The sequence below is a fragment of the Vanessa tameamea genome, chromosome 5 (assembly GCF_037043105.1).
Source record: "Vanessa tameamea isolate UH-Manoa-2023 chromosome 5, ilVanTame1 primary haplotype, whole genome shotgun sequence".
NCBI lineage: Eukaryota > Metazoa > Arthropoda > Insecta > Lepidoptera > Nymphalidae > Vanessa > Vanessa tameamea.
Window position 1 is genome coordinate 7984176 of NC_087313.1, and position 27452 is coordinate 8011627.

The 27452-nt window shown below is 32.0% G+C and overlaps 3 protein-coding genes across 6 annotated transcripts; 1 reads left to right on the plus strand and 2 right to left on the minus strand.

The window, feature by feature from the left end:
* Positions 1–4322: 4322 nt before the first annotated feature.
* On the minus strand, positions 4323–12587 carry LOC113392581 (antichymotrypsin-2-like). Its single transcript, XM_026629081.2, has 7 exons — positions 11713–12587; positions 10041–10214; positions 9440–9652; positions 7612–7851; positions 5665–5868; positions 5446–5569; positions 4323–4468 (listed from the first exon to the last, which is right to left on the minus strand). The coding sequence occupies exons 1-7, from the start codon at positions 12358–12360 to the stop codon at positions 4359–4361; spliced, it is 1713 nt and encodes a 570-aa protein (XP_026484866.2). The 5' UTR covers positions 12361–12587; the 3' UTR covers positions 4323–4358.
* Positions 5979–7363, plus strand: LOC113392542 (neuronal acetylcholine receptor subunit beta-3-like). Its single transcript, XM_026629031.2, has one exon. The coding sequence runs from the start codon at positions 6020–6022 to the stop codon at positions 7280–7282; it is 1263 nt and encodes a 420-aa protein (XP_026484816.2). The 5' UTR covers positions 5979–6019; the 3' UTR covers positions 7283–7363.
* Positions 12588–16622: 4035 nt separating the features above from the next.
* On the minus strand, positions 16623–27452 carry LOC113392383 (antichymotrypsin-2-like). Of its 4 annotated transcripts, XR_010310002.1 has the most exons (10): positions 27303–27452; positions 26929–27023; positions 26578–26712; positions 26152–26358; positions 25190–25288; positions 23550–23690; positions 21079–21288; positions 19510–19654; positions 18329–18568; positions 17408–17987 (listed from the first exon to the last, which is right to left on the minus strand). XR_010310002.1 is itself a non-coding variant. In XM_064220893.1 (9 exons), exons 1-9 carry the CDS (start codon positions 27328–27330, stop codon positions 16638–16640), a joined length of 1188 nt encoding a protein of 395 aa, XP_064076963.1. In that variant the 5' UTR covers positions 27331–27452; the 3' UTR covers positions 16623–16637. The 4 variants fall into 4 exon arrangements, 3 of the variants coding, with proteins under 3 accessions (XP_064076963.1, XP_064076962.1, XP_026484577.2); XM_064220893.1 differs by lacking the exons at positions 17408–17987; positions 18329–18568 and adding an exon at positions 16623–16765; XM_064220892.1 differs by lacking the exon at positions 18329–18568.

The following is a 27452-nucleotide window of genomic DNA, read 5'->3' on the forward strand; positions in this document are numbered from 1 at the left end:
GCATGCTACTCCAATCGTAGATTATATGTTCGTAATTCTCACGATGATTTTCTTTAATGCTATATGAATTATAAAGTCAAATTAAGCACATGAAAATTCAGTGATATCACCTGGTTTCAACCTGCAAAATGCGATGAAAAACTGCGTGTTCTAACCAGTGGACAGCCTCAACTGTTAGTCGTCTGTTATTTCCTGTTATTAAAAATGACTGGTATTAATTAAATTTGCTGAAAATACATATTTTTATCCGACGTTCGAGGATTTGTTTTTAGGATGCGTATATTTATCTTTCTATATATGTAAATTAAAATGATTCTTTGTATGGTTGCCCTTGTTAGGAATATATCATATATTAATAAAAAGTAAAATTGTCTAAGTCTTTGATTCTATTTTTGACTTATCTAGTTCTAGTACAGTCAGCGTCAAATAATTCGAGACGCTCAGGGTATTCAAATAAATAGACGCAACCAAAAAGTCAATAATATCGGTACAAACAAAGTTTCCTTATTGTTGTCAACAATATACTCGCTCAAAAAGTCGAGACGTTTAAAATGTCATATAGATCGTTTCAGTCAAACCGCCATAAATATGGTTACAGTCATCTCGCCAATGGTATCCAAGTCGTTAATATGTAATGTATTAATTTTAATTAGGTTCACAAGTAAAATTAAGTACTTGTTTTAGTATAAAAATTAATATTTATTTTTTTGACATGAACATGATATAGAATAATAGATAAGCACTCTTGCTCTATGAGATATATATACTAATTCTCATTAATCAATGAGGTTTACATCTATTTTCAGTCAACAGTTTATTGCTTACAATATAATAATGCTTTAATTCGCAAACCAGCCAACTCCATTTCACACTCCGTCAAAATTATTTTTTCGATTCAGTTAGACACCAAACGATTCTCGACGATATTCGCAAATTAATTAAGTATCGTAAACGACTAAGCACGATTTTTTTTTAACAACAAGATATATGTATATATGACATCGTGCTTAAAATGAAGAGGATTGTACCTAAGTAGTTTCTATCCCTTTCATTTTATGCATAAATATTTGAATATTAATTGATGTGAGAAATTATATTTAAAATATATAGCAGTAAAGTTTATTTTTTTAATGTGTTCCGTATTTTTGAACACTTAGAATGCTTGGATACCATTGGCGACATGACTGTAACCATATTTATGGCGGTTTGACTGAAACGATCTATATGACATTTTAAACGTCTCGAACTTTTGAGCGAGTATATTGTTGACAACAATAAGGAAACTTTGTTTGTACCGATATTATTGACTTTTTGGTTGCGTCTATTTATTTGAATACCCTGAGCGTCTCTAATTATTTGACGCTGACTGTACATATAATATTTGACAGTACACTATGTAGTTTCTAGTAATTCGTTTAAGGAGTAATTAGTAGTTAAACGAGACCAAAACTCAATAGTGATATTAACATACTACTCTGTTTGTTCCTTAACCATTGTCCGAGGTTCATTGTCCTTCAATATAAATGTTTTTGTAGTCTGTACTCTAAATTCTAAACAAATAAGGTCAGATTGCCAGCATCTATATAAAATCCGACTCTGTAAAAATGCTGATGGAGCACGTGATTCTCCATCTTCATCATGTCGAAAAAGCAAAGATATTTGGATTGAAATCTGAATGTGTAACCTTGACCCTGCCTGTCAAAAATCTCAACGACCTTTATATAGACGCTTAGTCGTATGATGGCGTAATGCCAATCACACGTTGTCTTTACTTACGACTTGAAGTACGCAGTGCGTATTTTGTCCCATGAAGAGGAGTACTTCTGGGTGGCTGCTCATTAGGTAGGGTACTCGTCCTACTAGGACCTATGAGGCCCTATGAGGAGCCCTATGAGGCTCTATGCCTTATGAAGAGTTATCCAGTAATAATGTGATTTTTTATTTCACGTTTATAATTTTTTTTTATAAGTAGAATATATAATGCCTAATGATAAAACTCGCCTTAAACTCTATATCATATATGTATAATCTTTTAATAATCGTAAATAAAATTAGTGATGGCTGAATATCAGTGAAAAGCAGTTAACATTCAGTGACATTTGCTAAAGACTTTAGTTAGAGTCAACTCTAAACCAGCGCTTGTCGCTATGAATTCAAGCGCGATAGCCCTGTTTTTTTTTTCCGTTGGAAAATCCTCCATGGAGTCTCTCCACCCCGGGGGAAGGGCGAAGGGGACTATCAGAGTCCTACTGACTAAAAACCAACTCGTGTCCTCCAGGTACCCGTGCGTCGGAAGGGCGGGTATCGCCGAAGCATTTTTCGCTACCCCCCCGCCGGGTGTGCGATAGCCCTCATTCTAATGGAACTTTCATAATTATACTTTCACAACCTATGTAGAAAGACTATATGGTATGTTTATATTCTGTATATCTTTTAAAAACGATTATTATGTCCAATGTAATAATTTATAAGAAAGTTATTTGTCTGCAGTCTAGACACTTCAAAAGCATACGCTGCCAAAATTTTTAAAAGACGAACGAGATTCTATTAAATCTACAATAGAATAGAAATAGTTTGGGAGAGTTAACATAATTACCTTTATTACTTTGCAATCTGAACCACTATCTTCGTAGATATTAGAAGACGTTTGTCGAAACGAACGAGAAAAATACGCGACACTTGCGGTATATTATTAATAGTATCTACCTAAACCCAAAAAACCATAATTTTAACAGGCAGGCAATACATACTATAGTATTGTATTGGTCGATTATTCAGAGAATAATTATATTTATATACAAGATTATACAAATATACAAAGTATACATTTAACTTCATGGTATATTATATACTTAGGTAATATTAGTTCCATGACCTTAAAAATGACCTGATTGACCTGTTTTTGTTCCTCCTTGGCGGTTTAAACATCCTTGACTTGCCAAATATGGCTCCATTGACCTGAATGCGAATACAGTGTCCAATTTAGTTTGTTTTATGGTTTGGTGTGATTTTATGTCATATCTAATGCTTTTTAAAGAAATTCCAGATATTACGCGTCAATTTTGTACTATCGGCATTTCAACAAATGTAAATAAAATTTAACGAATAAGAAGTTACGAGTGATGAATAACAATGATATTCGAGAACATAATTTTTAGTTCAGTCTACTGTCTACGTACACAGTAGGTACAGTCCTACTTAATTGACTAATTGTGTAATTAAATTTGTCACCGCGCTTCGCAGACTGTAGTGGATTGCCGTCTTTAGGAGTGTATGACTATTTGTAAAAAGCAGTAAAATTGTCTAAATCTGTTTATATTGTATATAATATAATACTTGACAGTACGCCAGAGTTATAGCCAGGCTTTGTTAGAGTATACTTTCGACGTTTTGGGTCTATACAGCAGGATATTGCAGTAATAACAATCCGTATATAGCAAATAAAAAGTTGGATAAGACAAAATTACTTAAAAGTGATAATTAAGTATACAAGAATCACATGGGTATTATATTTGGTTTATCTCTGATATTGGTATTTGTCCAAATATATATTACAGAGGTTTTTTAAAACCATGATGTATTTAAATATAGACTAATTTTTTTTGTATGAGTAATTTTATTTTAATATTTTAGATATTGAATAAAACACGCGATTCCTAACCGCAGATTGCGGATTCAAAACCAGACATAATGCACGCTCTAAATTGTCTCGTGCTTAATGAAATTTGTGTTTATGTTCGTGCTCGGTGGTGAAGAAAAACGTCATGTTGTAAGGGAAACTGAGTTTCTGTATTAGAGCTAGGTACTTGGCGATAGTGGTAGCTTGGGTCTCTTCAAAATAAGAAACTTTAGCCCAGCAAACAACAGGCTGTTACTGGAATAAACTCTTAAATTTTTTTTTAAGATATATGTTGACGTGCAAATGGGTCTCGAAAGTGGTCATGTGGCCATTGCTTACATCGCCAGTCCGCCACCAAGATTTTATGTCCATTGTGCCTACAGTTACACTGGCTCACTCGTCCTTCAATCCGGAACACAACTTAGTACCTACTGTGCTGTTTGGCGATAGAATATCTGAAGAGTGGGTATTATCTACCCAGTCGGGTCTAGTCTAGCACAAAGCCCTACCACCAACTACATCATAAAAATATTAAACACGAATATTTATTTCGTTGAGATATTATTATCATCATCATCGATACGGTATTAAAAACACGTAAAATCAGTGAGTGGATTTTGATAAAACCGTGTGGTAATAGTGTTATACATCGACAAACATTGTTAGCTTAGATAAGAGATTTTATTAAATGAAACAAATGTAATATTTACTGAAAATCCTTTAGTAGGTACCTTGTTATTTATAATACAAAATGTCCATTCATTAATGTTATATTCTTCCATCGAACATAAAATATATAGGGCCGATCCAACACAATTTCTAATTCCGGTGTCTCGTCCCACTCAATTCCTACAATAAATAAACGATTCAGTTAAGCAGGAAGAACCGTGGGAAGATGTTATTTGGTTATTAAAATTTATATATTTAACAATTACTTCATAAAAATGGGTATCGATATGGCCGAGTGATAAGAACACGTGGATTTTAGCCTTTATAATCATCTCGTGCTCGTCGGTGAAGGAAAATATGTCGAATTAAACTCTACGTTACATGTGGACATGGGAAAACGTGGTTTAATAAGGTCTAAACGTTCTCGTCAAAAGCCTTAACCCAGCAGTGGGAGATTTACGAGCTGTTACCTAAAATTTGAATACAATGCATGGAATATTATTACTATATTTTTCCTTCAAATGACGTCATCTCATGAATTGCTCTAGTCGCTGTTACGATTATAACAATTACAAAAGTAGTAAAATTACGTCTAAATCTTATTGCGCTTTATTATTTCTAGTTATCTATTATTAATATAATAATCAGTATATAAAGTAAGTAGCAATTTATCAAAGTAAAATTTAATTAATTCAAATCCGTTTTAAATTTCTTCTTAAGCAACACGTTGTTCAACTAAAATCAAACTTTGTAAATTTTCTATAAAACATCTGCTGAAACAAACTCGATAATTTATTTGGAAAGCGATCTTCCTTTTTTATTCTTTAGCGATTTTTTCCAAAGCATTGACGCAAACGATATAACTATATTGTAGTCGGTCATCAAATATTTTGTATGGAAACATGTCGAAAGTCGGTATAGGAATAATACGATCTGATCACTTTAATATATTAATAAGCAATTGTCTACTTAATATTCCATTTGCCAGACGTTGATCACATATCAAATAACATGAATGTGATTTTATTATAAACTTTGCATGTTTCAGAAAAAATAATACATTCAATACTTAGTTTTGTTTGCATTCAATAAAATAAATTATATTGTGATTAAATTTGTATAGGCACTATTTTTCGATTAAATTTATTAGAACGAACCGTCGTCTTTAAAAGCATTTCTGCCTGCTTCTGCCCAAAACATTAGGCGCTGGACAGCATTAGATAGGCGCATTTTATCGCAGCGACTCGAATTGTTCGTCTCTACCAAACGTGAAACGCCCATCTAAAAAAAAAAGACTTAACGAGTTACGTTTCCAGATAGTAATATGACAATTATTAAAAGTAACGTTACATTATGTGATCATACTAATAACGAACCGTTTTTAATTTTCCTGGTAACAGTAATGTCATTCGTAAAGTGTAAATAGGCATAGTTGCGGCTATTCGCTTTGTACGCATTTTGGTATTAAGATCGTGTATGCTAATATTTGACATGATCTTCGCTAGACTTCTGATAGAGTGTTCTCGAGGAACCAACAACATAAGTGACAGACCGGGAGTTGCATATTTAATTTCGACAGCCTAAAAAAGAACAATGGCGTATTAAATATCTTCAGTAGATATCACATGCGAATGTTAAATGTTTATCATTGGGGGCGGTACACGAGTATCGAATTTATTGTGTGTTCATATGGTCAGTATCGCTAGTCTCGATTCCATTAAGCTTGCAGCGATGTTGCGTTACGGTGGCTTTTTCTGTTTTATTTTAATTAACTTAATCCTCGTCCGGGCCGAATGTCCTCCAGAACGGGAACAGGACTTGCACGACGAGGCTAAGCTGCACAGCGATTTATTATGCGCCTACAATTCAGACTATCGTCCTGTAAAGAACCACAAAAGTGCCGTAAATGTTAAAGTGCGCTTTGCTTTAAAATATATCAGCTTCGATTCGTTGGAAGAAACGATAACTCTCCACAGTTGGGTGGCTCTAAACTGGAAGGACGAGTATTTAAATTGGACACCGAGTGATTACGGTAATATTCAAGAAGTTCAAATCGAGAGTCATGAAATATGGTCGCCGAGTATGGCTCTGTTTAACGCAGATGCTTCCACATACCAATCGGACTCGTTTTATACAACTTGTTTGGTTAATAGCGAGGGAACGGTCACGTGCGTCCCGCACATTGCGCATACAGGCATTTGTCGCACGACACTGCGCAGCTGGCCGTACGATGTGCAGAATTGTACACTCTATTTCGGCTCGTGGATGCACACTGGCGAACAGGTGAACTTTACATTTTACAATACAAAACCGGTCGTTCTTGACGATTTTCAAAACGGTCCTGGTTGGAAACTTTTGAACGTCGCTCACGATCGATTACCGGGAGCATATAATTGTTGTCCCAACAGTACGTATCCGATGTTAAAATACACATTTACATTGCGAAGAGAAGCAGCCGGACCAGCTGCAATTATTGTAGTTCCATCGATCGTCATCGTACTGTTGACCCTTACTTCTCTATTGATGGATATTAAGGACAATACTCGATTAATGCTGATATGTTTCAGTTTGTTCGGTCATTTTATTTTTATTACCGAAATCGGATATATAGTACCTAAGCTAAGTTCCGACACACCGATTATATTGTTATTTATCCGAGATTCGATGGTAGTTACACTGGCGGGTATATTGGTAACATTAATGCTGATGTCTCTGAGGAAACGAACTCTGCCGCCGCCGTCGTGGATTGTATCCCTCAACCGACTCGTAAGCAGCGGGCCTGGACGATACGTTGTTTTCACAGAATTCGATCCCAACGTTTCTGTTGAAGATAAGGCGCTCACGGACGATTCTGTTTCCGGTTCCAACAACGACAAATCCAACGGCGCTGTGGATTGGATCCAGTTTGCTAATCTGCTTAATACTTTTGTATTTATTGTATCATTTGTTGTTTATTTCATTTTAATAACTACTTATATCCCTACTGATTCTTAATTAGTTATAAAAAAATATACAAAAAATTACGATTAATCTTACAAATTATGTTAAATTCTACCTCTAAAAATAGTTTAATGTGTAATAAAATAGAATCATAAATTGATTCTGTTTATTTAATGAAAATTACAGTATAATTATTTATATATATAAGTTTCATTCTATATACAAATTATTAAATTTAGTCTATGGTAATGTTTTTTTGATAAATTTAAATTGTGTTATTTATATATCAAAAATAATAAGTTGTAAATATACGAATTTCAAATATTTTTTTTATTAATAACAAGAGAACGATAAAATGAATTAGTTTTATTAATATTCCTCACGTCAGCATTCCATTCGTCAAGAGGACAATATCGCATAACGTCATTTATTCGTATCATCCTTACGGAGCTAGGAGCTGCTTTATTGGCATAGTAGAACTTTCTGGTACCATTTAGTACAGTTGGAGGTGAACGCCAGCGAGCGCGAATGTACATAGTATTTAAGAATATTGAACACAATCCCCCTGACATATCTTCCACGTCAAAAGTATCTCGCAATGCACCGCCTGAATCTTCCTCGATCTACAAATAAAATGCAGATTATTCTGTTGAACAAATATTTATATATAGATCTACGTGCTTACATAAGTTAGAATTGTAACATCAGAAACGAAGTTTTATTTAAAGATTTCTCCTATTAGATAGAACTAACCTAACCTAACCAAGTAACCAGGGCCGAATTTAGAAGTAAAGGACCTACATGAAGAGGGTCTATAATAGAGCCCTAGATTTTTTTCAGTTAGATATATTATATAATTAATTTAATAATTGATTCCAGAACAAATTAAATTATTTTAACGAATATACAAATACCTAGTAAAACATAAGTATTATACTTACTTATATTTTACTAAATCTACATGTGTATATATGATATTAAATGTATTTATTCGTTGAATTTGGAATATTTTTGTTTTCGAAAATTTAATGGGCTAATTAAAATGTGTAGAAATATTTTGATTTTGTTTCATAAAAACGAACTATTATTTTTAAATTATAAGTCGTAATTTATAGTCTTTATATCACCTAAAACACGAGCCGCCATGGTGTGGCGTCAGATAGGCAAAAACTGTCATTTCAATATCATCTGACACTTTGATAAACAACGTTTTAATGCTAGTATTTGTATATTACACACCAACGATAGCGATTGTAATTCATTATTTTCCCAAAAAACTCCAAATATTTATAGCTGTTAACGTTGAATGAGTGCCAGTCGTACATAGACAACTGTTGTTTTTATTAATGTGACTTCACCAATATGACCGACAGCGTTTTTGCGGGTATAAAAAAAAGGTTTAAAATTTAATTTAATTTTAGGGCAAGAAAACGTGTTTATTTTGCCGAAATATATTATTTATGGCTTTTTTCTTTTGAAGTACTTTTTAAAACATAGTCGAATACCCTATTGCGAAGGCCCCTTTGTCGTGGAGGCTCGAGGGCTATAGCCCCAAATCCCTTTAATCTAGCCCTGTTACTAACCTTAGTTGGTCCGAGGCCATTTAGGCAAAAAAAAATAATAGTTCAACAATAGGAATAACGAAGTGTGAAACTTTAAACGATTGAATTTTAAATTACGTATTGGTACTTGTAGGTATTTAAATGACTCTACCAAACTATACCGTGAGATAAAAACTGTTAATTATAATGCACTTTTATGCATTTTAAACATTTTGATTCTGACAATAATTCCTAAATACTTGTACTAACAAAATAATCATATGAAGTTTTTTTATTAATTATTTACCTCGTCTATGAAACATTAAAACATAATTACTTCATCATTTAAACTAGCAACCCGCCCCGGCTTCGTACTGGTACAAATAATTAATAAAGATATAAATATAATTTATTCCAATTTGCACTCAGATAATAAAAATAAATGTTGGTGGTTACAAATGAAATAAAATTGATTTTACAATTTTTTAAATCTTAACTTTTAACAACATTTTTCTTGCGCAAAATGTTATTGCTATGATGGCTATCGATCCTTATCGAGAACCGAGAAGTTATTTTATAAGTTGCTTGCTTTTCTATATTAAATTACACAATAAAACTTACTTTTATTTATAAGTACTACCTACCTACCTACTTAAAAAGGAATAATTACCATACGATTAAGACTTTTGCTTAAATTATTTGGAGTCTCCGTGTCATTCAATCGACCCACACTTATTTGTGCCGCTGTTGCGACATCGTTGACAAACTGCTGGCTGACTGGCATCCCAGCTCTAAGGACGAGACGGGAAGCCCAGCGAAATTTCATATCACTATTTGAATTGGGTAGCCATGAAATAATTTGGCCCAACATTTTTATTTTTTCCTAGAAATGAACATGAAAACTTTATTATTTAAATAACTCGTACTAAAAATATATTAAAATCACAAATCAAGCAGAGCTAAATATTAGGTATTAATAAAACATAATTTAATTTTATAGTTAAAATCGAAATTTTCATTCTATATAAAAGCATTACAATAATAGATGATTATCAAAAATGGAACGCCATTACAAAGATATATTAGTAAGTACCTATACACCTGAAAAGAATTGGTGAAAGAAACTCTTATAAAAATAAAAAAATTAGAAGTCTTCTTTTTAAAACTAATTGGTTACAATAATATAAAATTACTATTTAATTGTAAACAAAATTGTTTATGTTCTAATGTCTTTTGAAAATTACATATAAACATAAAAAAACTTTTATTACCATTTTTGATGCATTGTATCCTAAACATTTCTCGATTTCTAGTCTAGTGGGTTGATCAACTTCTGTGGATATAGCCATAAGAGCTAAATAAAAAAACAGTGCTGATTGAATAAAACTAATTCCATTTTCTTGACGATTAGGAGGACTTATTGCTATAAGTTTATTAAACGTCACCTGAAAATTAAATGGATATGAATTATCCGAAATATATTTACGTTAATCTCACTCTTACAATTTTTTGAATCGGAATGTTCGGAATGTTCGGAATACAATAATTGAATTTTTTTCTTATATAATTGCGAGCTATCTATGACCACTCACGATCTAGATTTTATTTCGTGATGTTTTCTATAAACGTAATGAAAATTAGATTTTTGGCACAGTTCGCTTAAAATTGCTCACGTAACAGTTGTTCAGGAAAGTAAAAAGATAGACAGAAATAAAAATAAATTTATTCAGCTTCCATAACTCCGAAACAAGAGTACATAAAATAAATTGTAATTAATTACGAAAATAAAACTAGAATACAGTCCAAAATAATTTAAAGTTAAATAGTTAGCTATTAACAGTATTCCAGTTCATAATACATAGTAATACTAAGTAATATTATATTACTGCAGAAAATTTTTACTCCTGAGTACAAATTCATAAATTTACGAGTCATGTTAAAACATTGACCAAATAGCAAATACGCAATCCCAGTTCTTTTTTTTAAATAGACTATTGTATAAAATTGCATTGATCACACTTTGCTCGATTAATAGCAATGCACGTTTATTATTGCCATAGAGCTCTCAGGTGGTTGCGAATATACCAAATATTTGTCCACATGAACGAGCTAAGCAAAACAAAGTATCTACCGCTTTTATATAGTTTTTATTAACTTTCAAGCTCGTTAAGATGTCTGGAAGAGATCTTTACGTACCGCTAAAATTACTTTCTTCCATATTTATATTTCCTTTACATTGTAAAATGCATGCATTCTTGGTAGGGAATATCTATATTATTATTTTCAAAATGTATACACTAACCGTTTTCGGTAGTAACTATATTAAAATGTAGGCACTTACCTACAGAAAACAAAATAGATTGTTACTACGATATGATAACACTGCAATCCAATCCAATGCCATGTACAGAACAAGATGTAATTGAGGATATGATTTGTAAGAAAAATGATGGAAGATAATGGAAGGACAACCACCAACAGTGGCCCATAAAAATATCATGATCGGTAATAATTCATAATTATAGAGCTATATAATTGTAAATATAATATATCTGTATTGTTTGATGATATAATTTCTAAGGTTTAGTCTTTAGTCATGTAATCGTACGAAAACAGTATTGTGGGTCAAAGTGACTCATTTTGTACAAAATGTTTACTAATTATATATAAAAACCTTCCTCGTTTATCGCTCTTTTTATTATTGAAAACCGTATCAAAATACGTTGGTCTGAAAAGCGATACAGAGGAAGTAAGCGACTTGTGTTTCACATAAGCGAGTAAATTATGCTTGTGATTAAAATCAGGAATTGTTGTGAAACAAAAATAAACTACTAAAACATTTTAATTTTCCAATTAAAATAATATTGTCTATCTAGCTTATAAATGGTGATTTTTTATTTATAAAAAGGCTGTTGAAAAAATATTTTGATAAATCTTACTTACCTGGTAAAAGATACGCTCAAATTGGTTCAATGATTTAAAAAATAAATCAAAAAGATCTGCATTTTCTTGTTCATTATTTTCGTCATCTTCAATATTTGCAAGCTTTGTGTTAACATTTTTCTCGTTATTACTTTTTAAGTTTTCGTATGCAGTTGACATTATCGAATCGTTTAATGAATGTGTAAATGTGTTATGCACGCTAGAGAAAATTGGTGCGGTTGCTTGGTAATTAAACTTACTTTGTTTTGATAATATATTATTCCTCTTATTTTTATGTATTCCATTATCTTGGCTTTGTCGAATATTTGGCGAAGTGCTGTAGATTGTTGATGATGGAATAATATCATCTATATTTATTTTTTGAGTTTCGGGTACTGGTAAAATGTCACCATGTGAAAAGGGTAACTTTAAAACGCATGAGTGACTTCTTCTGGAATACATTGTTTTGTAATTTGGGCTAAATCGCAAAACATTTGGGCAATGTACCCATTTATTATTATATAAACATATTTTCAGCAAACTGTGTCTGATATTGTGAGATATTTTAAATTGAGCTTTTGTTACCTTTGTTATTTGGATATCGTAGGGTTCTACTTCAGAATATATACCAAACAAAAGTAAAAATCTCACAAAACCGCTAGGAAACATAATTATTTGGTACAGATTTTTTGGAAAATCATTACTTGCATTTAGAAATAGTCTAGAATACAAAACCTCTTATTGGTAAAACAAGCAATACGCTTAATATAGAAAAATAACACATAAAGTATGTTAGATATACGTCATAGTTAGAATTCATGAAAGACAGTACATTTATCTTACTGCTAGTATTTTTGTTTGCGTATGCTGAGAAAAACTTTTGTTCCGTGCGATACAAGTAACTACTTAGCAATGAATTAATGGTTCTAATTACTTTCCTGAACTGTTCGAATCGATAAGAAGTAAAAAAAATCAACACTTTCGCTACCTAGGTCATATGTATCTCATACTTTAAACTCCTCAATTTCAAAGGAAATAAAACGTCTGTTTTTTTTAATACTTTCATTTAGAGTTATAGTATGCGTATCATGGATTGTTCTTCGTCAAATATTATGGAGAAGGAGTAGTTATCTATAACAATATGATTAATCGGTATTAATATTTGATTATATAAATAGGTACATTAACAAAGTAACTACATATTTTACACTAAATAAGAAAATTATAGACATCGTAACATTCACTGATATCTATAGTGTATATCAACTAATATATGAGCATCATTAAAATTTAACATATGCTGTAATATTAGGTATCTGAAAAAAATATACTCAATCTAGAACAGCGCAATGAAACTGGGTGTGAAGGATAAGTTGTCTGACTTTTAACTTTAGACTTTCAGTGGTTACAACTTCTCAAACGCTCAAATTTTGAATGGCTGGGTGCCATATCATCATCTTATCAGACTTTGTATAATAAATGTTAAATAAATTAGAAAATGAAATGTTTAATGTTCACTGGCAGATTGATCTGCCAGGGGTTATATAAATTTGCCACCACGCACTCCTTATGACTCCTGACATTTAGGTACATATAGGACAAATGTTTAAGTGAGTTCCGTGAACATAATAATTACAATTTCTATGATATTGTTTTAAGTAATGATGATATACATGTATGTAATAGTCCTTGTTTCATCGACACTTCAAACATAAATTGTGAGATACCTTGTATTTATTCAAATTAAGAAAAAATATTGTGCTGCGTTTTAAGTGCTTGACTCTCTCTAACATTATCCGATCTTTAAAATAAGATAAAAATAATCCAATCAATTGTTAATTTAACAAAAGTACACAAAACTAAAATTTATTTGTTTACATGCTAAGCTTGTGACGATTGTTTCCGACATATTTTTATCGAGACAGTGTAAGTGTTAAACGCGATAAAATCCTTAGACATGGTTGGCTGAAAGTATATTGAGCGAGACCGTCATGTTACAAAGCAGCATTTATTCAATACATAGTTATAAATAATAACATAGTGGAATAAAAAAAAATTAAAATGGAATCGTTGAATGTAGTTTATATTCTTGTAGTGAATTTAACTGCTGCGTTGGTGTTCAAAATTAAAAAAATAAGGAATAGTGAAAAATTAATTAATAAATAAATAAATCTTTTTTAATCATTAAATCGCGTCATAAAAACTACATGCCCTAGCCGACAGTGAGACTGAAAAGGAAATCGATATCGTTTTTATTTTTATTTCAGCTGTTTTTGCTTCTCTATATTAATATTAACAATTATTATTTTAATATTTTGTAATATATTTACGATTTTAATATATAACATAACTTAAATGTTAAGGAAATACCAAGACAAATTAAAAAAAAGAAAACCATTACCTTCTTACTACTAAGTAGGTACGTTAAAGCGGAGATAAAATATGACTATGAATAAAATAATACAAATACGTCAACGTATATTTTATACGCAATTTATCTTATAATATTATTGGCATAACTAACTCGCTGGTTTAATGGCTAGCTTGGCGAGTGGCAGTTCTCGAGGTTCCGAGTTCAGATCCCTCGTCGGGCCAGTACAATTTGGGGTTCTTTGGTTTTTTTCTGATAGTAAATTCTCAATAGCAGCCTGGAGTTTGGAAATTGGCAGTATTTACACTTCCTCGGAAAGCATATAAAACCGTAAATATCGCGGCTGAACTTTTTCTATGTCATTTCATCGTATTACAGGTAGAGGGAATAGAGAACGCGCCTTTGTAGATTGGAGAATTAGACCTATTCAATAAAGAAAAAATACTGATATTTTCAATGGTTTGTCGAAAATTTATTTTAAAAGTAGGGTACCCATAAATTCGAAAACAAGTGTTGTTTCTATAGCCACAATTTTATGAAAAATGTCAACGTTCCTGTGTCCTTTCGGTAGATCTATATCTATATAACGTAAGATATATAAGAATACAGATATTCCAATTAAAGAAAAAAATATGAGTATTTAATTTTTTTTTGATTCATTGATGAGATTGATTTTCATATCTACCATTGGCTAAAAAATCTCCAGCGGCCAAAGCCGAATGGAAATGTTTTATTAGTAAATAGTAACATTATTTAAAAAAAACTTTAGCAAATGCTTTTTTTTAAAAGCAAGTGCAGTAGCGGCAATAAGCTAGCCCACTATATTATTTTTCGTAGTGAAAAGTCAGCTAAGCTCGAACTAAGTGAATGCTAACGACCGTGTATGACAATACACATGAAACGAATTAATTTTGAATGAGAATTTTATTATTTTACACTAATTTCTAAAAGTCGCTGACTTTTATGTTATCGATCTTTAAAAAATATAAGGTTTTTGTATTAAATAAATAGGTATATCGTAAAAACAAAAAAAATATAGGTATCATTTTTTCAAATTGTTTAAACATTAAATCTAAATAGAATTAAATTTTTAAAAAAAGAATATTTATCGTCTCTAAGATTTAATTTATGTTTTGGAACATGAAGTAAATCATTTCATAACGTACGTAGGTTTTTACACAAAAATCAATATAATGTGGTTATGAATTACTATATACAAGATTTATTTTATATACTAACTTGTTTACAATTTTCTAACTGGCTAATTACATGAAGAAACGACTCTCCTTGTCGTTATACCTCCTCATTTGATATAAACCTTAAATTATTTATGATTCCCACGACATTTCTCAAAAATAAAACTTAACAGACACCCCTGACTATATTAAGTTAAGTAAAGACCAAAGAGTATGTATACAATCACTAATTTATAGTAGAAACTGTATCCATCTGCTTATATGTGGATAAATTTCCATTTTTTATCAATTTTTTCTAGCAAAGGTATTCCGTATTCAGCCCAATATTATATAATCATATAAGTATAGCATTTCACATTTGACTGAAAATGTATGTATTGTAAAATTATTTATATCAAAAACACACAATCGTAACATCTTTAATATAGATTTTTCTTTTGTGATTGGATGGACCGTTTTCGAAAGTATAAGGAATATTGAATAATTGCATTATGAGTACATATGAGACATTTTTTTTAAATCTTCTGCTTCGCATGATTTTGATTAAGGTACTGAAAAAAATCTGTAAATATGTAACACAAGATAAAAGAATATATTTTCAAATTGTTTCAGCAAGTGGCTTAGATAAGTACCATCCGCTACCCTCACTGTCCACGTGTCTCAAACTTATGTGTATAGATAAGGATGACATTAGAATTCATTGGCTTGCAAAAAGTTTAATGAAAGAAAATGGGGAAGGAATGGAGGTTTAAGGGCCGTGATGCACTCCACCGCCTTGTCCTTATCACTGGTTCGCTCTACACTAGCAAATAATTAATAAACTCTATTTTTAAAAACCGTTTATTACAAACTATCGAGAATTTCTTACAACTGATGAAAGGATTATCGTTAAAATAATTACGATATATTTATATAATATATACATCGGTAGAGAATAAAAAAATGATTTTATATGATAAGACGTTATATGACTGCAGACATCAACTGAATGACGTGAAATTAGACTTGATTAATGGATATAAATATTATGAAAGAGGCTTTAATTTTGTTCATCTTAGAACATATGTAATTTTTATATAATCATGACTACAGGCGTATGACTCCACTCCACCTGGTGGTAAGTAGTAGTAGAGTCCAAACGCGAAAACGGCCAGTACAGTCAGCGAGAATTAACTGCACTAGTCGTCTTCGCCGTGCCGGCCTGCAAGATGCCCTTCACTTCACTTCGTTTGAAGGCACCCAGGTTATAAGAGGAAACACGCGTGCTAGTAGAGAGTTCCATTTTATTTCGCAACTTTATCTAAAGAAATGCCACACTTAATTCAACCTTGAAATTTTAATGTATCAATAAGTTTCAAGTCATTAATCAATAAATTCAATTATAAGTCTGGAACTCTGTATATAGTCCAGAAACAAACTGTTTTCTTACAGAAAATTAGACACATAAATATATGATTTGCTCTAAATTCTATCTCTTCATCTGCTGACAACATCTCCACTTGCATAACTGAAAAGAAAATTTTGTGCAAAAATCATATCATAGTCATAATTTCTAAAATATGTCTACAATTTTTTGAGAATTAAAGACTAATACAACATTCGTGTCATATAACTGTGCCGTTCTAAAGGTATTCTATAAGATTAATAATTATTTTATTAAATGAAAACCAACATTAAACTCAAGTGTTTTTTTTTTAAATAAATAAAAAGCATTTTTGGAATTATCGTTACACAACATTAAATTATGTTTTTGTTTATATTGAATAGGGTAAGCATTGAACATTTTATTTATTTGGCGTTTATTTAAATTGAACAGTTAAGTTTCTTTCGCCGGTTCTGCTCAGGTCAGAGTACTTTCTTTTCCGAACCGGTGGTAGTGTTTAATTTGAGTAAACAAGTAAGTGTAATGCTTCTGTATTGAATAAAAGATTTTGGTTTGACTTCATAGTGCGATTTAAACACGTAATTTTTATTATTCAAATTTTAAACAATAGTGAAGATCACCACTATGTATTTGACAAATCCCGAAGTATCAAAAAGGATCAATTATTAAAAAATATAAACGGACGAATGTATTCTATGTGGAACGATAGTTTTTATTGACTCAAATGACTTCAATCAATCAAGGGAAACAAAATTAAACACTCAATAATTACTAAATATTATATATATTAACATAAATAAAAATATAAACTCTAAACAATATCTCGACAACAATACTGAGTCATTACATTTAAGTGCACTTTGTACCTAAATTAAATATATTTTAAATAAAGCCTACAAAAGCTCAACTGGTATTAAATAAGAATGTATAGAGTAAAAGATCATTTGAACATAATTTTCATAACGTAACGTAAATAAGATCAAAACTCTGAAATAAGTTAAAACAATCGAATTTCGAATTTTGTTGGCATTAACTGATTTAAATACAATAATTAATTAGAGTAATTAATAAAAAGGACACATCAAAAATATATCAGCTTTTAGCATTTAAAATATGAATATAGTTTATCTGTTTTGTCATCTGTGTGCTAAAAAATAATCGACTGCGAGTCTAAGATTCGAATCGATTGTAAAATGTTGATTTGTCACGTATTACTTTCCGCGATACGATGCCACGAAATAGATAGTGTTGTTTGATACGATAGCGGCGAGGAAGGGGCGGTCCGCCACGAAGTTCGGCTCGGGTTCCTCGTCTATCAACGCGGTACAATGCATGATGCCCATCGCTGCAATGCAAACAACTCGATCACGTACGAGCGATATCTTCGTCCCAAAAAGGATCCAAATACGATACAGACAAAACATGGCATTTGAAAGCGACAAGCAAATCTAGTGCAGACACATAGAGTAACTTAAAATTTTACAATGAAATAAGTACAGGTTACAAGTAATTAATTCGTTTACGAATTAACAATAATATGAATCGATATTGATGTCGACAAGCTACATATACATAAAAATTTAAACGTAGTTAAGCCGCGGTTAATTAGTAGTTTAAATAGTTTTTAATAAAATCTTAAAAGTAAAGATAAAAATTCCGCGGTTAAATCGTCTAAATTTTTCTTACAATTGTGCAACATTGACGCGTTCGCATGCGATGCGCTTTGATGTTCAACAAAGCGGCGAGGGCGGCAACGGGTCCGCACGGGTCCGCACGGGTCCGCACGGGTCCGCACGTGTCTCTAGCGGGCGCGGTACACGCCCACGAACAGCTCGGTGCGGGCCTGCAGCAGCGCGAACACGAAGGGGCGGTCGGCGACGAAGCGCAGCGCGGGCGGGCGCGCGCAGCGCAGCATCATCACCATGCCTGCACCACACGCACAGCTCGCTACAGCTCCGGGCGCGCGGGGGGCGGGCCGCGCGCGGGGCGGGGCACGAGCGCCGCCAGCACGGCCCGCCGCGCCAGCACGCACCAGAGCGCCGGCCGGTCCGCCCGCACGCCGACGCTCGACCGCAGCGAGCGCTTCGCGCGCGCCGAGCTCGCTGCCGCACGGCAACCCAACCACGTATACACACATTCCCGACCACACACACGCCGTGCCCGATGCCGTAAGCAATTGTTTAGTACTGTATTATACTATATTAGCGTATGGAATATGGACCCGGATGATATAATATGGCTTTATATTGGTATAAAAAATATTTTATCAACTTATATAAACGAGAGTTAGTATTTGATGTGGTGTCTGAGGACGCTCTCAAATTAAAACAAAATACGTATTTATTTCGAAAATAAATGATCAGCCCTTCGTAAAGAACGGAATAACTTAACAATCACGGCACAGCAGTATTATTAAAGGATTTAAAGTGAATCAATTCTTACAACAGAAGCAGCCCAAGCATTTTTATCAATAAATAACACAAGTAGCTTAATCTTAAAATTGTAAATATATAGATATGTATGAATGTTTTGGAAATAATTAATATATTATAATAGTAGAAAAAACTATCTTTTAATTGTACAAAGGATGATATTTGTCCAAATGAATGTACTGTTATTTAATTTTTAGTATCAGAAATTATAAGTTATAACAACAAAACAACGAATGTCTGTCTTCCACTTCAGGTTTCAGAAATATGGATAGTTTTTACGTATGAGTTCAACCCATGTAACTTTCAAATACCATTTAAAATCTGTTGAATATTTCATCCCATATTAACGAATTCAATTAGTACCAAAACTACAAAGGTGATCATGATTATTTTTATGATATGATTCCCAAAAAACAATGTGTTTTAAAGTCATACCCGTAGCGGCTGCGGCTTCAGCGCCCTCCTCATTGACTTCGATGAAGGCTTTTTGCACGGCCTTAGAAACGTACAATTGTTCCGGTTTGTTTAGAACCTTGGTGATACCAGAATTTTGGATGTTGAAGATAGCATTGATACCGAGCTGAAATTATATAACATTTTGTTAGTTCTAAATTATATATATACAAATTATGGTACTCCATGTATTAAACATTTTAAATGTTAATATCATGTTTGAATTGGAGCGTATGTACCGTCAGCATCGCAACGGTTTTTGTGTGAAAAAACTATACATTGATATTTAAAAGAATTTATGATATTTATAAATTTATAAAAAAAAAAAAGTTTTTCGCAAGGCTATTGATAAATATATTTTACGGCCTGATAACAATTAATATGTCAGTAATCATATAAAATTATCTATCATGAAACATATCTTTTTAATTATAATTTCATTATCAAATTGATTGTGATAAGTCAAAAATGTGCTGTATCTTATAAAAAATGTCTAAAGACGATTTATAAATATTAACACATATGCCAAACAAAATAATTACGTATTTCAATAATAATATAAAGGCATGTCACGTGACTGCATCGACAAGGATTTTACAGACTGACGGCCAGCAGCCTGGCCGATATTGCCCCTCCTCGATAACATTAGTATCGGTATTAATATTGATGGTAATCTTGGTATTGATGTGCTTAACAAAAAGCCCTGTTCAGTTCTTACGACAATCAAGTAAATTTTAAAATAAAGCATTTTTGAATCGTCAATATTTCAACTCTGCCACCGCTTTGGAAAGCATCCTCCATCGAGAAGAAACGGCAAGAAATTCGCAGTTGCCTTTTTGAATAACAAGACAGACATATACTAGTTGAAGTGCGGTACTTTATTCTACTCTACAAATAATAGGCACGGCTTTAAAACTTTACGTGCGAACGTATTTATGGCTCGAGTAAAATGACTTAGAGTGAGAAATTCGACAAGAGTTTAAAAAAATATTTTAATTAAATTTATAAATACCAATTAATTTGCCGACCAATATCGTTTGAAAAATATTTTTGACAGCAGTCTCCGTTGCAGGAGTGTTCCGGATGAATAGTTGAGCCGTAACTTTTGATCTTTATATAATACGCATAGGTATGTCGTAAATATATTTACAATGAAATCTGTAGTGATACTATAAATGCGAAATGAACTTCAGAGTCAAACCTAAATTGATGAAATTTGGTATGAAGCAAACTAGAACCCTGAGGAAGGATACAGACTTTAAGGACTCTAAGAAGTTTTTATACCTAAAACCGGATCAACCCCTACAACACGAGCGAAGCAATATAACTAGTATCCTAACAAAGATATCGTATGGGCATCTCACAAATAATCTGTGTTTGTTAAAAATGTTTAAAAATAATTAAATTATCATATTAAACGATTGATAACGAATATATGAGCTATAAGTATGGGTATTTAATTATAAATGACACTTTATTTAATACATTTGTAAGTTATAATGTAAGTTATGTTTACTTGTATACAAGTTGAACAGTTTGAGAATAGATTACCTTGGGCAGAAGAGTTGCTAGATCGATTTCCGTTTCGATCTTGAATTTAGGTATGGTGACTTGCACTGTAGCTTTGTACATCTTGTCCATATCGGCGAGCAAGTCGTAGCCGCCGGCCAGCTTCGTCATCACGGCGTCGAGGCCCGTGATATCGCGGGGAAGGACTATGAGCATGCTGGCTTCGTCGCCCACGTAGGGTATTTGGAGAAGCTGGGAATTAAGTTTTATCATATATTTATTTCGTATTTATCTAAAATATGACACCCTTTTGAATATTGCATACGTAGACGGACGGGCAAATGCCACATGGGCGCTGTAAGAAATATTAAGCATTAATTTCCTCATCACCAATGCACTACCACCCTTGGGAACTAACGTTTGGAATCTATTCTACCACGCTATTCAACTGTAGGTACTGAATACATATGTACATATTAAACTTTACAGTTTTAAAATTATTATCAGAACAAGCAACAATACATATGTATATTATATTACAAATATACATTGATTTTAAAGTACATCAAAATTACCCGATTACGGAGGGCATTCCAAGTTGTAATGTGATTAATGAAATCCGTTTTAAACGGTTTAAACTTGGCGATGTATTATATCATACGTTTCATATATTATAACATTCACATTTTAATCGCGAACGTAGTTAGAATTTGACCAGCAACTCTGTCGAAACGAAGCAAAATAAAAATAATTAATATGACAACAATAAAACTTAAATCATCCTCATGCCCTTATCCCAATTTTACTTGGGGTCGGCGCAGCATGTCTTCTTCTTCCATACTTCTCTGTCGGACGTCATCTCACAAGTAAAATTCTTTCCAACCATATCGTCTTTCACACAATCCATCCATCGTTTCTTGGGTCGTCCCCTACCTCTATATCCATCCACATCCATTTTCAAAACCTTTCTCACAACATGGTCCTCATTCCTCCGCATAACATCATAATATATGAAATGGATATTGTACATAATTATATCTACATTGATAATATTATAAATAACACAAATGTAGTGATTTGATATAAATTAAAAGCCTGTAAATTTTCTACTGTTGGGATAGGGTCTTATAGGGATACTCATTTAGCTAAATCATCAGACACATACAGGTTTCCTCACGATAATTTCCTTATAATCCGAGCACGAGGTTAAGTTTCAGAAGGGCTTGTCCAAGGCCAAAATTCTACAAATTCACACTATCGCCATCGAATCGAAAGGTAATCGTTGCCCTTCAGCCGTTTTCCTATTCTACAAAAGCAGATTCAGTTTCGATTGTATAATAATCAGAATTGGTGCTCAATTACGACAAACTGAGGTATTCTTGTAGAAAATAATAATTCAGTAAGAAGGGATATGGAATAAGAGGGAATGAGGAATAAATAAGTTGAAATCGGATCGAAATAGAGTCGAGAACGTATTAATAAATCGAGTTTGAAATTGCAATCTTTGGTAAGATTCGTGTGTTCAATAACTGGGTATTTGGGTAATCACGTTTCAATCGCCTCATACATATTTTGATTATTATTAATCCATCTTTATTGTTTATTTTATTAGAAATAAGCAAACATTAATCTAACGTAGGTGCTATTGGATGAATTCCAGACCACTCTGTGTTTATACTTTGAATAGTATTTTTAGGCTTGTTAATATTTTTAAACACATACTATAGCCGTGGCGATTAGCTAATCATACTTTAGTCTGAATGTTCATTGGTCAATTTCAGTCGATGACGCAATAGACGACCAATGAACAGTCAGTATTTAGTCTGATTACTAAATCTGACTTTGTACATTTCAGAAACTGGCGAAAAATTAGTAAAGCTTTAAAACACATTTCTTAAACAAAATGATCATTTTCATAATTTATTTTCATTGAAACTTAACTAGCCTATTATATGACACAGATAAAAAGGCATAAAATAATAAAAACGCTCCGTGTTTGTCTATCACGAGAAAAACTGTAGGAGGTTATAATAACACACATTTTAGCGAAAAAAATAAAAAACAGTTCTAAACATAATTACTGATGTTACCGATGGGCGGCATTACGTCCTAAAGACCAGTCTCTGCCAGACGGCTGTCTGGGTCAGAGGAAATGGTCTGGTAAGGTGAAGCGGTAAGGTTATTGAAGACGTCGAGGCCAATTCGACACGAGACGACGAAGAGTTCAGGATCAAGCGCATGACTAACGAATTTACGTACTTTCCATGGCACGGGCAATTAATATTGACAGTTAACAATAAACTCCACATAGCTAAGAATTTCTTAACAGTAAACTCTCTTAAACTCAATAACTTGTAATGTACTGACCCAGGATTTGAATCAAAGAGTAGGAGAAGAGTAAGAGAGGTAACTAGCAACTAGGCGTACGAGTGACTTGTACATATTATAGTGACACGCAGAGCATACCATTCTAAAAAGAAACAATACAAATTCTTTAAAAAAAGTAATTTTACCTGAGCGTTTAGTTGCGAGCTCTCCCCGTAGAGGTAGTCATCTTCTTTGTACATCATAGGGACATCTACAGTATTTTTATCATCGACGTAGAACGGTTGCTGGATGGTGTTAGCTGGGTCGAACTGCTTCTTCCAGGTTCCCTACAAATTGGATCGATTATTTTTAGAATTCAAATATTCCCTTGTTTACACAAACTATTCATATCTTATATATTAACAGCGTAAGCCGATTTTTGTGTTTGTGATTATGATTGTGGGTCGATAGCTGCACATAAAAAATCGATTATGGTCTCATTTTGAAGAGCTCCAGCCGTAGATGTGCAGAAAAATAAAGAGGATTCTTAATTGCAATTTACTAAATTTATTAGAATTTATTTTAGAGAGCGGAAAACTTGCTGCCCGATTAGAGAGCGGTACTCCGGTTGTATAAGGTAAAAAAAATGAAAAACGTAAACAAAATTAAAGTAAATTGTTATTGAAAAACTCCAACTGTAACTGAACTAATGTATACTATTTGATATCAAAAATTTCATTTAAAAGAGGTTTCATCATTTTGGCGACGAATGTAGATGAATAACTTACAGTTTGAAATGAAACGAAATCAAAACAAAACCTTTCATAGGTCTCGAAATTCCGAAAAAATACTTTTGAATAAACGCGAAGTTTCGCGGGCGACCTACTAGTATTTTATTTATTGCAGACGGTATTTACTTATCAACATCTGTTCAAATTGGAAAATATTTAATACGTCTCCACTATCACGGTGAATCACTGTTGCGAACCTAATTTTAAGTTTAATCTTGTAAAATGACGTCAAGCATGCTTCTCGCAAAATAAGAGCCTCTGCAATAAATTTCAATTTGTATCCCTTTCATTTGCATTAAATTTGTTGGACAGTTTAATGTTACTTTTGCGTTCGAAAAGCAACTTTTAGCCTTATATAGCCTTCCATAGTGAAAACCTTAGTAGCTTAAGTGACTTGTGTTATCCGAGTTTAATTCACAAACTCTGTATTATTAGTATTGATTTTTAAATATTTCTAGGGGATTAAATGGTAATTTTATCTTAACATGTTAAGCTAAGATATGATTTTCAATGTTTTCACTTTAAATGCGACAGTTGCATTAACCTCTTATCAATTTGTTGAGAGAATCTTTCGACTTTGGCCTTCGATAATTTATCAAAAAAGCAAATACAATTCATTTTATTCTTATTTTTGAGAAATAGACATAAAAAAATGCCAAAGACCAAACAGTTCGATAACTTATTTTGTATTATAACGTTTGACGAGGTCTAGTGTTATCGTAGAGTATGAAAATAACAACACTAGAACAGTATGCTAGAAACATCTAATTATGTCTTCTTCAAATTTTCAATGACTATGTTTTGACCACAGTGAATATTTTTTTTAAAATTACATTCTCTCAATGGTATTTGGAATTTAATATATGAATAAAATGAACTAAAGTAAAACCACAGACTAAATATTTGAATATAGCAAACAATTCTTCACTATAAGCAAACATTAGTCCTATAATAATAATTTCATTAATACATTTGATGGGTAAGTATGAGTTCATATGTAGATGTTAAATAAATATTTGCGAACACTTTACATAAATAATATTTTTATAATTTACCTTAAAGTAGATAGCGTTTAAGAGCACAAGTCTTGAATCTTCATTGAGGCTGTCTTCAGAAAGAAGTTTCTTTATTTTTTCATTTGTCTGTTGCTCAACCTGTTAATTAAAGATTATTATTTGAATAAATATAGTATATGTATAAAGTATATGTATTCGCACGAAAACATTAATCAACAATTTATTTAAGTTACAAACAATTTTCATTTTTATGTCTTATTATTATAATTGTGATTGATGGTGATGTCCTACTAGCCGATTTTGGTCATAGCAGGCATTATCAAACTTGACCAGATACGGCCACAGCGCTCAGACCACATGTGGAATATAATAATTTGATAGGACTTAAAATAATTTAGCCACTTAAGTTTTCTCCAGAAAAACCCAATGTATTATAAAAAATATTATAATTTCAGCATGGCGATTTAATAAAAGACCTCAGAAGCTTCATAAGCTACCAACCAGATTAATAAGACAATCAATAATATTCAACAATAAACAAATTTTGTAGCTAATATTTAGTAGTATTTTTAATGAATCAATCCAAAAAGCACACATTTGAAACTTCAATCTTAACCATTAATCAGTAATAAGTCATATAAATATATATATAATTCTATAATGAAATGTTGAATGATGTTTTAAACATGTTTTAAACATGTATGCTAAACAAACATTACAGAATAATGTTAAAGTGAATACCTCTACATATTCCATGATTTGCTTATATGTCTGCCATGTTACGCACTATAAAAAAATCTTATCTATCTTAATTTATAAAACAACACTTTTCCAACATCCAATAATTTTACCGACATTCTTAACACATTTTTTTCACTAATTCATTCTAACATAGATTATTCAAGACTTCGATCAATAATATCATGTAAATTCAATGTCAAAGTTGTTTATTTGTCTATACTCCTCTTGTGATTGAAATGAGCTGTGGATATGATACTCACCCATTTGTTAATAAGATCAGCAGCAGCTGCACCATTACTGAAGTCAACTTTTTCGAGAGCAGCATCGAATATCTTGACAGCATCGTCCTTTAATTTCTCATCCAAATCATAATCACCATCTTTTATGTAGACTTTATTTGCAACATTGAGGGTCACACCTTTAATAGATTTCAATTTTGTTGATAGTGAAGAAAATGAAGATCGAATCTAAAACAACCAAATTGAAATTAAGTAAATAATAATAAAAAAAAATTATGACTAATGTAATCTGATGAATAATGAATACATTTTATGATAAAAATTGCCTATCTTATAATTAAATATTACTAAACCTTAAGATGAGTTTTCTAAGTGCAATAAAAACCAAATTATTATTATTACTGATATATTTACACAATAGTTATATATAATACAAATAGTACTTACATCGTCATCTCCAGGAATACCTAGAGATGTCAGTAATTCAGAGTGAGCGGGCTCACTTGTTCCCAAAGTCAATAGAGCTAACACAAACTCTGCTGATAGAGGTGAGGATACCACACTTGTAGTCTTATCTAGTTCCTGAAATAAATATAATAATTAATTTTCTATTAAAATATTTCAAATTATATATTATTTGTAAATTGATAACAATAAGATAACTAATGTATTATTGAAGGATAATCCATACAATCTATTTTATTTTTTAATTAATGATGGTTTTTAAAAAAAAAGGTTGAATACTAATTTTCAACTATACTTATATTCAAAATTTAATTGTATATGAAAGCTACTTACATTGCAGAACTTCACAGAAAACTGGGCTATTGATGAAGTGAGTGCTTTGGAATCCATGTTTGCAGAATATACTGTTTTCACTCCCAAAACTAGAGCTAAAAACCGAAAAATTACTAAATAATTTCGGAAAGTATAACTTTAAAAGCGATGTTACCGTGTTCGTACCGCTTGGCGTACTAATCGGTAATACAATGTCTGTAGACACTAGGCAGCGACAATGATGTCATCGAATAGCCCACCCACTAAATAAAACTTCAATATAATACAAACGAATATCGAAACCCAGCGATGTACCCATTTACAGCATGATTCACAATTCGGTAGAAGTTTCAAGGTTACTTAAACAAAAAAATTAGTAATATCAAAATAATTACTGAGTAGAAATGTTTTTCTGATCCACATCAACGTTTGTAGCTTATTATTATCAAAGTCAATTCTTATTTTAACAATAATTCACTAATTTAAAAGATAAAAGTTGACCAATCCTCTGTTATTTATTTTATCTTATCGATTTTGATTTAGTT

Coding starts and splice junctions, on each gene's coding strand:
- LOC113392542 (XM_026629031.2), top strand. CDS start 6,020: ATGTTGCGTTACGGTGGCTTTTTCTGTTTTATTTTAATTAACTTAATC.
- LOC113392581 (XM_026629081.2), bottom strand. CDS start 12,360: ATGTTTCCTAGCGGTTTTGTGAGATTTTTACTTTTGTTTGGTATATAT. Junction 10,215..11,712: donor TTGAGCGTATCTTTTACCAG/GTAAGTAAGATT, acceptor TTTAATTTTCAG/GTGACGTTTAATAAACTTAT. Junction 5,570..5,664: donor TACCAGGAAAATTAAAAACG/GTTCGTTATTAG, acceptor TTTTTTTTTTAG/ATGGGCGTTTCACGTTTGGT.
- LOC113392383 (XM_026628792.2), bottom strand. CDS start 27,330: ATGTGGATCAGAAAAACATTTCTACTCA. Junction 19,655..21,078: donor TAGCAACTCTTCTGCCCAAG/GTAATCTATTCT, acceptor ATATAATTTCAG/CTCGGTATCAATGCTATCTT. Junction 18,745..19,509: donor TGAAGCCGCAGCCGCTACGG/GTATGACTTTAA, acceptor GCCGTGCGGCAG/CGAGCTCGGCGCGCGCGAAG.